This window comes from Aplysia californica, unplaced genomic scaffold (assembly GCF_000002075.1).
Source record: "Aplysia californica isolate F4 #8 unplaced genomic scaffold, AplCal3.0 scaffold00411, whole genome shotgun sequence".
Lineage (NCBI taxonomy): Eukaryota > Metazoa > Mollusca > Gastropoda > Aplysiida > Aplysiidae > Aplysia > Aplysia californica.
Window position 1 is genome coordinate 686,893 of NW_004797681.1, and position 12,500 is coordinate 699,392.

The 12,500-nt window shown below is 46.0% G+C and overlaps 1 protein-coding gene across 1 annotated transcript in view; it reads left to right on the forward strand.

The window, feature by feature from the left end:
• LOC101862290 overlaps window positions 1-11,863 on the forward strand; it is a gene marked incomplete at both ends in the record, with an annotated part of 29,354 nt that extends 17,491 nt beyond the window's left edge. The window contains 1 exon segment of the mRNA XM_035971281.1: window positions 3,826-11,863. Coding sequence (XP_035827174.1) covers window positions 3,973-11,863 — 7,891 coding nt within the window.
• Window positions 11,864-12,500: the final 637 nt, after the last annotated feature.

A 12,500-nucleotide genomic window follows, 5' to 3' on the forward strand; every position in this document is an offset into this window, starting at 1 on the left:
GAGAGAGAGAGAGAGAGAGAGAGAGAGAGAGAGAGAGAAAAGAATGAAATAAACATGTACAAACATGTGGAAATTGCTCTTGCCTTAAAAAAAAGCAATATAGAAAAACCCCCACAAAAATCCCGGCATCACATTTCATTGGCATAGTCCCCCAGATCGATTTACTAAGCTCTATTTAAGAAAAATCAATGAACTAGTGCACTCAGCAGAAAAATGATGATATTCTCAAGCCTGGTTGATCGTATTGCCTTTAGAACATGATCTTTTTTTTATATCTTTGTTGCGGCACTTGCAGCACAGTTGGGTCATTTAACTGCCGAAGATTAAAGGTGTTACCTTTACAATAGAGTAACGTGCAAAGGACAGGAAAGATAAAGACGGCAATACTGCCCTAAGCTGACAAACGCCTTTTTTTCATTTTTGTGGCCAAATTTTTTATTTTATTTGCTAAATTGGTAGCCTGGACAGTTACCGTACTTATATGAAAAAAAATGTGAAGCTGTGACTACTGTTTGAATAAATTAGTATTCTAATTTCGGAAGAATCCTTCTTTTACATGATTACACTGACGAAACGCCCTTTATCTCGAAACTGTTGTGAATATAAGAAAAAGGCGTTCTGTCAGCGTGCGGCAGAGTATGTTTGATAGAAAAGAAGGAGCACACCACACAAGAGAACCCGTCAACCACCCACCGGACGTGGGCTGAAAGGGGAAAGGTTTCGAGAGGTTGATTTGAAAGGGGTACGCCCCCTTCGACCGAATTTAGGTTCTTTTTAGGAGGCGGGCTGCTTCGATTTTGTATGTCAGGGACAACCCGGGCTGAATGGGTTACACCGTCCCAGCAGACAGACGAAGATACATGTACTCGATAACTGCTTTGGTAAGCCTTATTTCTTCTTCTTTCCCTCTGCTGCTTCTGTCCGTCTATGTAGATGTGGTTGGAAGGCGGCACTGGTAGCTCTTAATTTTTCTTTTTCCTTCTGTTGTTGCAATGTGTCTGTCTTGCTTTTCCTATCACAAGAATGACTTTTATTAAGTCTAGATCTATGAGCTTCTCTTTACTTCAAAATTCAACTTTAGGGATACTAACATGTTCTTAAGCACAGTTGAATTGTGAGTGCGCTGATTTATCAATGTCATGCCCGTATTGTGCCGGAACAATATAGGGGGAACTGATGCTCTTTTTTTCCCCTCACTATCGCCATTTGCCTCTACTTCTTTTATATGTTTGTCGCTCTCTTATGAACTGTTATTTCCTGGGTGCCTTGATAGTCGAAGCAGACTTTGTGCTGTTGAGGCTACGGAAAATGAGCAGAGTGAGCCTGATTCCCCGTTTGGACATATCAGTTGACATCCACCCCTTGCCGTTCATATGACCTTGTGCAGTTGCGAGCGTCGTAAAACCTTACTAAAAAAGACTTCAACCTTCGTCAAACTTAATGGCTGTTAATATTGTTTCTTACAGTTCGACGTTAAACAAACTAAATGGCGTGGGTGGTTGGCAGGTGCTCAGGCGTGGTTTGCTCCCTCTTTCCTTTCGTACATCTGTTGTCCTTATCTCCCCTCCTTAATTTTTTAGGTATTTGTTACTCTCTTGTAAAACCTCTAATCTTCTTCACTTATATGATCTTATTGAGTTACAAGTGCCGTAAAACTCTTACGAAAACTAAAAGAGAATGACACATAATAATATCACGTCGATGTGCTCCTCTTTACTTCAACCGTCATCAGATTCAAAGACTGCTATTATTTCGAACTGTTTCTTGTTATTCGAATTAAATGACCATTATTATGACAATGTTCTTCTCTTTACTCCAGAAAACTTAATGGCTGTTATTTTATCGATGTTCTTCTTTTCAGAAAACTAACAGATCGTTATTATATCAAGGTTTACTTTACTCCCGAAAAAGAAAACATGTAGCCATTAGCCATTATTTTTTTCAAAGCTCTTCGTTTACCCCAGAAAACTAAATGGCGGTATTTTACACACACACACACACACACACACACACACACACACACACACACACACACACACACACACACACACACACACACACACACACACACACACACACACACACACACACACACACACACACACACACACACACACACACACACACACACACACACACACATATATATATATATATATATATATATATATATATATATAAACTAATAAATATTCATTATTGTGTCGATGTTTTTTTCTCTTTACACCAGCAAATCAAACTTAATAACCGCAGGGTGTCGAAGTTCTTCTCTCTACTTCAACAAACTAAATTAAATAACCGTCATTGCCTCAAACTGCTTCTCGTAACTCTACCTAAAGGACCGTGTTGTGTCGATGGGCTTCTCTTTACTTTTAACAAACCTTAATGTATCGATATACTCCTCTTTAATTCAACTAACTAAATACCCGTTATTGTGTCAATGCGCTTCCCTTCTCTAGGGCAAACTAAAAAACAAACAAACCCCAAAGGATGGTTATTTATTCGATCTGCTTTTCTTTACTCTTACTAAACTGTCTTGTAGAAAAGAACCCCAGAATTTCCAACAAATCAGAAATAGGAATCAGTAAATAGTTCAGTTTTGTACAGTTGAACCAAAGATAGTACAGCCTACGGTAGGCTGTACCATATTTGGCTGAACAACCTTCCGTTGCTCAGATTGAGCATGCATGCATGTAAATTGCCGTGTATATCGTGGTATTATTCTTGCCACCTCTCCTTCTCTCCCCACCCCCAAGCTGCCATTGCTTAACTTCCACATGGTTTTTTTTTCGTGAGGTTAAATAATAGTTCATGGTTGAAAGGAAGTAGCTTTTGGCTGAATTGAACGACTAGACAGCGCCTTACTTAAATCTCGCGAGCGCTGAGTTCAGGCGAACTGTTAATGTCGTGATAACATTGAAAGAGCAGGTGTACAATAATAATATATCACAAGAGTTTGGTTACCTTTCAGCTCACTGGATTAAAAAAAAAGTGTATATAGTTACTTATAAGTGCTGTAGCTCTGTGCCCTTTCTTGGGGGGGGGGGGGGTTATCTTAGTTGCATTTTAGTATTTTATCACTCTTTTTATTTTCGTCGTCATATTGACCTCTCAGTACTTTAACTGGCACCCCCCCCCCCGCGCGCAAACACACAGACACTACACATGAAATAGAAACATTGTTAGGATAAATAAAAAGAAGTAATCTTATTGTGTATGTGTGTGTGTGTGTGTGTGTGTGCGTGTGTGTGTGTGCGTGTGCGTGTGCGTGTGTGCGTGTGCGTGTGCGTGTGTGAGTGTGTGTGTGTGTGTGTGTGTGTGTGTGTGTGTGTGTGTGTGTCTGCGCGCGCGCGCGTGCGTGTGTGCTTTCTTGCGTGATGTAACGGTTCGGCGCTTCAGTGTTGCGCAGAGGAAACCCGACTTCGATTTCGAGTGATAAGTATTTTTCGAATATATCTGTCTTTCTGCTGGGATGTTGTATCCCTCTCGCCCGGACCGGCCTGACATGAAAATTCGCTTGCCCGCCTCCAAAATGATCTACATTGTGTCGATGGGGGCTTCAACACTTACACTAAAGCACGGAAAAAGCACAAAAAACAAGGAAAAAAACCAAAACAACAACAACAACAACACACACACACAAAACAAAACAACAACAATAACAACCCCCCCAACCCCCCCCCCCCCCAACTACTAACAACAACAACGACAACAAACAATCAAACGGTAACAAACAAGCAACAACAACAACAACAAAACAGAACGTTTGATGTTTGAGTTGCAGACCCTGTTTCTGATGTATTTCCCTTTGTTTTCTATTCATAGATTAAAGACCTGGAAATAATGACGTACACAATGCAGAATCGCCGATCACGTGACTGGTTCAGAGAAGAACCCACAGTTGCAAGTGTAGGGCGTGGAGCCCATAGATTTCCAAACCCAGAACATGTTTGACTGACGCTGTTGTCAGCCATGAGCGATGAGAGGTTTTCTTTGTACAGCGAAAAGGCGAAACATCAGCAACTACAGGCCCATACAAAAAGCGGCGATCAGACGAGGAACTGCATGAGACAGACTTTTGAAACAGTGGAACGAACAGAGGAAGAAGCCTTAGATTTCTCTATCCGGTCGTCACACTGTGAGCGAAAAGTTTACTCCTGGCACGTTCCGTCCACTCAGCCCTGGACATCGGCCGAACTGTCCAGTAGTTCCGTCGGACGTGCAAAACAACGGGAGTCTGGACAAGGGGAGACAGTGTCCACCCTGATAGAAAGAACAAAGTCTAGCGCTTGCGAGAGTGGTGTTAGTAATGGTCATTCGCGTTGTTTGGATTTACATTCTAAGTCAGTTGGGAGTGGAAAAACAATTGCTTATCGAGAAGGGAGTCTTCGCAATGGTCCGTCTCTCTCTTTTCAAGAATCGTTGGCGTCCATAAACCACACTGGTCTTCTTTACGGAAATACGTCTGAGGGTGGAAGTAAAACATTCAACGGTGAAAAACCGTTCCTATCTGTCCCCGAACTTAAACTTGATCCAGCCGTTTCTGGTTGCGCTATCGGGACGGACCTATCTGTAAAAGGTAAAAGCAATAAACTCGTGACAGATAGCCAAAGTGGGTTAGTCGTACACTGCAAAGAGAAAGAAAAGGTCAGAAATAACGAACATGCGTCAAACGCCGCTGATTCTAAACTGGAATTGAAAGCTCGTCCAATTTCTCTATCCACTGATATGGAGAAGGGCAAAGCAGAGAACTTGTATACAGCTGGATACAAAAATCGGGAATCGAGGAAAGTTCCGAGAGAATCACAAGTGGAGGAAGGTGCATCAGCTAAAAGTAGGCACAATTGCCATGTGAAAAAGAATAGTTCATCTGATAAACATGCTGGACTGTTTAAAAGGTCTTGTGATTCAGGAGAGGTGAGGAACTGTCAGAAAAACGTCTCTGGGTGTGGCCATGACCGTGGAAGTTTGTCTGGAGGGAACCCCTCAATTTTCCAATCTACACCTGCGACGTTTATCACCAAAGACAACTGTTCTTTGGAGAAAAGCAAAACGTCAGGGAAATCCAAACCTTTAATTAAAGAAAAATCAGCAAACATTGAAGTCGTTCTGGATTCTTCAATCATTAATGACACTGAATCAAAGAAGGGTTCTAGTGGTAGTCATTTTGGTGGATCTACGCTAGCTAAGTATGGCGGCTCTGCGGAAGGGAAAACTCTCAAAGTCCCAGACTCTTACGACCAGATCGAGAGTTGTGAGACGCGGGGCCTCAAGCTGACGTTCAGGAGAAGATCTTCAGAGACGTCCCAACTACAGCACACCTCTTCCATCTCCACTACCTCTTCCTCCACCTCTAGCCTCCCCACCAACACTAGATTGCCGGAGCCACAGTCAGCAGCATCTCAGGACAACACCATTTCGTCCAACTCACACGGTGGAGGCGAGAAGTCTTCAAAGATGCGTCAGGATATCCCGAAATTGTTGGTTCAGAAAGACAAGAAATCGATGGCGTACAGTTTGCAGAATAGACGCTACGACCACCAACAGCACCTCGGGCCTGCCAAATTTCGCAAGAACGCCACTGTTAAGGAGACGGCGGAGGACACCCCTTCCTATACCATCGGCGACAGGCCCGGACCTTTATCGTTGAGTGCCGTGGCGTGTGACGCAAGGTGTGAAACTGAGGCCAAGGTACACGAGTCTAAGATAATCGGCGTGAACCTCAGTGATAGCATGAACCGAAGCAGTGAGAAAACGTGCACCTGCCAAGGGCGTTCTAACTGTCAAACCACTGAACAGGAAAGTCAAGTAATAAAATCTTCATCTTCATCGTCTTCGTTTTCTCGTTTTTCTTCAAAGTTGGAAAATAATTCTAAGTGCCCTTATCCTTCTGGACGCCTTGCGGATTGTAACATTGCTGTTATTTCTGAGACGTGTGATAGCAGCGCTGACCCAGTTGACCCGAGTGCACCTGTTTGTCGCCGCGTGTGGTGCGAAGGTAGCGCACAAGCTAGCGGTACATGTCGAGTCACTGAGTCAAGTCGTGCTGTCTTTACCACAGTGGGATCTGTGTACTCTGTCAGCAAGGATTGTTTCTCTGTTCATGGGACCGTCGACGAAACTGAAAAACTTGCTGCCATGAACACAGAGGTGGCGAAGACGAGGGACCGAGAAGGTGACGGAGGAGGAGTAGGAGGAGAAGGAGGAAGAGAAAGAGAGGGAGGAGGAGGAGGAGGAGGAGGAGAAGGAGGAGGAGGGGGAGGAATAGCAGAGGATGAAGCGATAGAAACGAAGGACATTTCCGACAACGGACACAATGCAACAACAACAACAGCAGCAGCAACAACAGCAGCAGCAGCAACAGCAAAAACAACAGCGACATGTCGCCGTTTAGCGAGTCTCGGTGTGACGTCAGAGATGTCAAACGGGTTGCGTCGTGCAAGCAGCTCCCCTTCCTTAACCTCTCACACGACGATCATCTCTTCAGTGTCAAGTAAGAACCTCAGCCATGACGATAACTGTAACTCCAGCAGTGGACGAACACCTCTGAGCGATGACCACGCTGAAGTCACGCACGACAATGATCAACAAATATTTGTCACAAGTACCAACGAATCTGCCAGCATCACCACCACAATCACCGCCGCCAGCGGAGGTTTCGACCATCGGCCTGTGAGACCTAAATCCTCCCCACCCATCTGTGGTCGAGATGTAGCGCATCCACCCTCGGCAGATGAGGACTCAAGCTCCAACACCAGGATGCCGGTGGTGTTGTTAGACCGCCTGCCCTCTCCTGTGGTGGAGCTGTACTCCATACTCGGAGACGCCAGAAGTCCCAGGTCCAGGTCTCACTCCGATTTCTCGGACGAGTTGTCTTCCCTTGAAATGGAGGAAGGAAATAGCTCTCGTGTCGGTGTCAGGAGGAGGTCGAAGAAAGACAGAAAGGCGGGTCAAAGGTCATGGCCGACTAAAAGTTTCAGTAACAACGACGAAGACCAAGACACTTACCAAAACAACCTTACTGACTCCGATTCTGACTCGCCGAAAAAGACTTCAGGAAAACTCAGATTTACTTACAAGAAAGTCTCATCTAAGAGGAAGAAGTACAGGATTAAATCAGACACCTCTTCGGCATCAGCATCTTTTTCGTCCGGCATGTCTGAAGACGATGAAATTGTTGATAACGATGAGGATGATATTGATGATGATAATGACGCTGCTGCTGGGGACGAAAAGCGGAAACAGATCTCCAAAGAAAGCAAATACTCGTTACGATTCCGGTTAAAGAAAAGAGGGTGTCCGGGATATACCCGACGTCCGAAATACTCGAGGAATTCCAAACAACGACGAATTCGTGATTCGGAAAAAGGGGACAACGTTATTGATCCGGATAATGAAACCAATGACTCTGAAGAGTGTATAGATTCACATGTGGTAAACGCTGAGGATGTTCAAAGCGAGGGAGATAGTGATTCAAAAACAGGACTTGAAATGACAGAACGTCAAAGCGGAAAAAATGGTGATGAAGGGTCGCTAGTGGATCCTAGAATAATGGCTATGTCTGCAGCACTGAAACAAGCTTGCCGAGGAAACAGAAACGGTCAAGAAATCGCCTTCACGGCAAAGAATAGAGGCAAAAACAACAGAGGACGCCCGAAGTCTAAACCAGGCCGGAGGTTCCTCAAGTCTAGCTCGTCCCCGTCCTCTACTGTCAGTGGCAAACGCCACGTATGTGTAGCGCCATCTAGGCGGTTATCCCAACCAGGAAGCGCCACCAAGAATACCGGAAGCCTAGCTAGAAAGCATAGCAAAGTTAAAAATCCATCCCAGAATAACCGTGCTGTATCCAAAAAAGAAGCACAGTTTTCAGACGGAGAAGAAATGACACCCTGTGGTCGTCAGCGAGTAGATTGCTTTTCAGACAGGCCGGAAACGAGCAGGAAAACATTCAAAAACACTTTCCGCACTTCTTCTAAGCGGATTAATCGTCGGCGAAATTATCATTCCGTTCTTTATTCAGAAGAAAGTGAACATGAAGTGCAACGAAACCAGAACCAAAAGCCCAATGGCGTCGATTCGTCACCCTCTCAATCTATCGAAGATAACGATGGGACTATTCCAGAAGGGTCTAAAAATAATTTACTACCTTCACTCGATCGAGATTCTTATCTCGGACAACCTACAAGAAAACCGTCAGACAAGTTCCACAGAAATATTTTCGATACGAAAATTTTCCGAGATTCTGTGAACATGTTTCCTAAAACTGAAGATGACAAAGGCAGACGATCGGGGAGACAAGATAGAGGTCCTCCAACACCTACAACTTCAACATTTGTCGGATATAACCAAGACGCTTGCAGTGGAAGAGATAATGAAGATGCCAATGGGGTTCAGAGGCAGACCTCTGTCCTTCCAGATGACAAATTCTCTGTGAGTAAAGAAGAATCTAAACTTATGAATGCGTCGTCTTTTCAAGAACCGAGAAAGTGCAAATGTAAATGCAGTTGTGGAGATTCTGGCTCGTCAGTGCCTGTCAAAGAACAAAACGACGGAAACGAACCTTTGCAAGCCAAAGAAGAAACTGATGGCGTTGGTGAAATGGTACAGAAAAAAGAGATAAGAGATTCATCCCAAGACGCTCGTCCAAAAATAGAAACATCTGAGTATGGTGACATGTCATCAAGAAATATATTTGTCTCAGAAAGTCATAGCAACTGCAAGGTGTCTCCGGTTAAACTAGAATGCGCCTCTCCACCGCGGCAAGAAAATGACGGTGGTCCAGTAGTTAGCGTCACTGGTCGAGGAGATGCAGGTCGTGAAGGGCGAGGGATCAAAGACGAGGTCCCCAGAGACACAGACCTAATGGGGCTGGATTACACTCAAGAAAGCTCTGCTGTACACACAGACGGAAATTCTGACGTCTTGCGAAGCTCAGAAAATGGCGTTGGTGTTGCTAGGAGCAACGGAGAGGATGGGGGGAGTAGCGCTCCTGTATCTGCTGACATCCCCATGTCTGTTATGGAGCACGCTAAACTGTGGGCCTCTCAGCCCCCACAGTCGTTCCAGCCGGTGGTTATTCGCAACACTTCAGACGATAATTTTAGCTTCATGATCCCGAGAATGCCGGCGTTTGACGGGCCGGGGACGATTAACAACCCCTTAATCACTCCTAATCTCACAAACTCTTTCCCTGGAATGTTCAACATGCATCAAACGTCACTGAATGTTGAGGATATTTTCCGTAATCACCACAGCTCTTCTGCGGCGGTGCCCCCGACACTGTCTGGGAATTCTCCGAGAGTGGGTGGTATTGGTGAATACGGCTCTCTTCCCTCTCAGAGCGAGTCTGCAGAGAATTCAACAGGCTCTTCAGTGGAAATACCGACAACCACGCTGGACACAGGAGTACCAACACCTCTTTTGGATACAAAAACACCAACAACGCTTTTGGGTACAAAAGTATCGACAAGTGTTTTGGATACTTCGACAAGCACGCTGTCTACTTCACATGACGCCTCTGTCTCCGTGAAAGAACAGTCCGGCACTAGCTCCGCCACCCCTCCCCACACAGCAGAGATGTTCTCGAAGCCTCTGTCTATCCAGATCTCCGCCTCTCCGGCTAACTCTGACTACGGATCCCCTCCAAACATTACATCGTGCTGCTCGTCCACCTCCCCGCGCTGCTGGCAGCACCACCACCCGACGTGCCAGCGACGTGGAAATCATACGCCTCTTTCGAGACCAGATAGACCATCGCCTTCTTCGGCGAGTCGAACCACTGACCTTCCAGAGCCATTGCCCGGGGCTGCCGTGTCGAGTACTGAGAATGCATCTTTGACGATACCCAAGATAACTATAAGTACCCCTTCTTCGCCGTCTGGTTCGTCACGAAGTGGTAACGTCACGCCTCTAACGGCCTCCCCATCAACCTCGTGCTTCGTGAGTCCAAGCTTACCCAGGCATCAGCACGGCAAAAATCGTTCACGATCTTCATCGCCATTCACAAAGGCACCGAATAATCTTCTCAGCCCGGTTTGTGGCTCGAAAAAGTACAACAGTGAACGCTCTGGTGCAGCTAAAACCACAACCAACTCGTCATCACAAAACCATAGCCCCAAACAGGGGAGAGAATTCCCTCCTCGAGGAAGATCCAACTCGAATGTGACGTCGCACTATTCTCCGAGTCTTGTTCGAAGCACTCGAGGAATGCTTTCCCCTAGGAAATCGCCGAGGAGGTGTCGGTACTGCGAGGAGACTGCCGATAGCGATGATAGCGAGGCTACTCTAGTCTATCCTCGAGCTGACAACAGGAAGACGCTTGGGGGTCGACGGACATACTCGAGGCGGTCATCCATCGGCGTGGCGTCAACGTGCATGAGTGAAGGGTCTTGTGCAGGGTCGTTGAAAAGCCCAGGAAGTTCTTTTCCTCCGGGGGGAGAAAAACAGAGCAGCAGCGGTGAGACGCATAACTCTGGGGCAGCGTCAGCCCTGGAGAAACGAACATCCGAATTATCGATACTCGTGTCAGATCTCAGAGAAAATATCTCCAAGACGAAAGCCATGAAGAGAAGCAGAAGGACCAACTCCTTCTCGGGTGGAAATAAACCCAAACTCTCAGATCCGGATATCTGTGCCAGGCTCTCGACAAGACCAACCTTTGAACGGTTCATGTCAATCGAGCCTTCTATGGATAGCGACACGCCCTACGCTAGAATAACACGTGACATGGAGGAAGATGATCATAAAGAAGGTTCCCATGACATGTACATGATTCGGTTTGCGTCTTCTTTGGATTTGGTACCGAAAGGAAGCCTAGCCCGATCCGGCAGTGTGTCTGACCACAGTCTAGCAGAAACCCGGATTTATGGTGCCGAGGATCGGATATTCGGTACGGACGACCGGATAACCGGTACCGAGGATCATATTAACGGTTCTGAGTCTAATCAAAATAGACCAGGCAGCCAGTCTCCGGGGTCTGTCTGTACTAGCAATGACGTCTCAGCCAAGGACTCCCAACATCCGACAAGAGCAAATGAAGAGTCTTCCAAATCTGGTAAGGGAAGACATGATGATCAGAACAAAGAAAGAAGAAACAACCCTGGAGATCCGGACACAGCTGCGACACGTGAAAACGTCAGAGACAGTTGTGCTGCAAAACAAGCATCAGAGGCGGAGGAAGAGGAAAACGAAACTGATCCGCTGGTGGTGATCGAGAACGCAGAATCTGACGACGTCATAGAGGGTCAAGAGGCTATAAATAAAGTGAGCGCGGGGCGGTATAAACTCCCCACAGGAGTTAAACTCAGATCGTGTAGGTCTGCGCTACAGGGAAAGCATCGACTCAAGATTTCTGTCAATTCTTTATTCTCACGTAAAGGAGGAGGGGGAGGAGGAAAAGGCAGTTCATATCACAACTACAACTACCACCACCACCACCACCATCATCATCACCATCACCTTCTGAGCCCGCACAATCGGCCGAAGAAATCAGCCGTGAGAAAAAGGAAAAATGCGAAGCCTCCAAAAAAGCTGAAGAAAGGGCCATCCCCTCCTTCCTCCTCATTGTCCATCCCATGCACAACTGGCGAAGTGAAAGCGACTGAAAATACACACATGAGGAGGGATGACTCTGATGGGAAAAGGGAAGAAAGTCAAAAGCAGGATAATACAAGTGTTGTGAATTCTGGGAAGGCTGCAGTTCGAACTCATTATGGTAAGAGGAAAAACAAAAGCCCTAACTTACGCCAGACGAAAATCTCTGTGAGTAATTCCAAGACTGGAACCGTAAAGAAGAACCGAGGCGAAGGAAACAGCGAAACGAATAAAAGGAAGGACGGAGAAGAACGACGAAGGAAAAGCAGGGGTGAGTTTTTAACTGTTTCGTATTTTGTCTGTCTGTCTGTCTGTCTGTCTGTCTGTCTGTCTGTCTGTCTGTCTGTCTGTCTGTCTGTCTCTCTGTCTGTCTGTCTCTCTGTCTGTCTGTCCATCTACCTGTTTCAGTGTTTTGATTTTTTCTTTGTAACTTTTGCATCTATATTATTCTACGTTTCTATGGTTGTCTGCTTTCCGTCTGGCTGATCCTGTGTGTCATTTTGTCTGACTCTGTCTGACTCTGTCTGACTCTGTCTGACTCTGTCTGTCCTTTTGTCTGTCTCTGTTTGTCTCTGTTTGTCCCTTTGTATGTCTCTATCTCTGACCGTCTCTGTCTCTGTCTGTCTCTTTCTGTTTCTGTCTGTCTCTGTCCATGTCTGTCTCTGTCCATGTCCGTCTTGTACCTGTCTGTCCTATAAGCAGACCGACTCTGGGATGGATCCTGAAAAGGAGGGGGGGGGGGAGCAGAGATGGACATGTTCCGACTACAGTGACCCCAACACAGTGGACAAGAATCTAAGAACAAGATCCTGTCTGTCCTTGTGTATCTGTATCTGCTTGTCTATTTGTCTTTCTCTGACCATGCCTGCCTCTTTGTCTGTCTACATTCTTGTCTGTCTGTCTGTCTC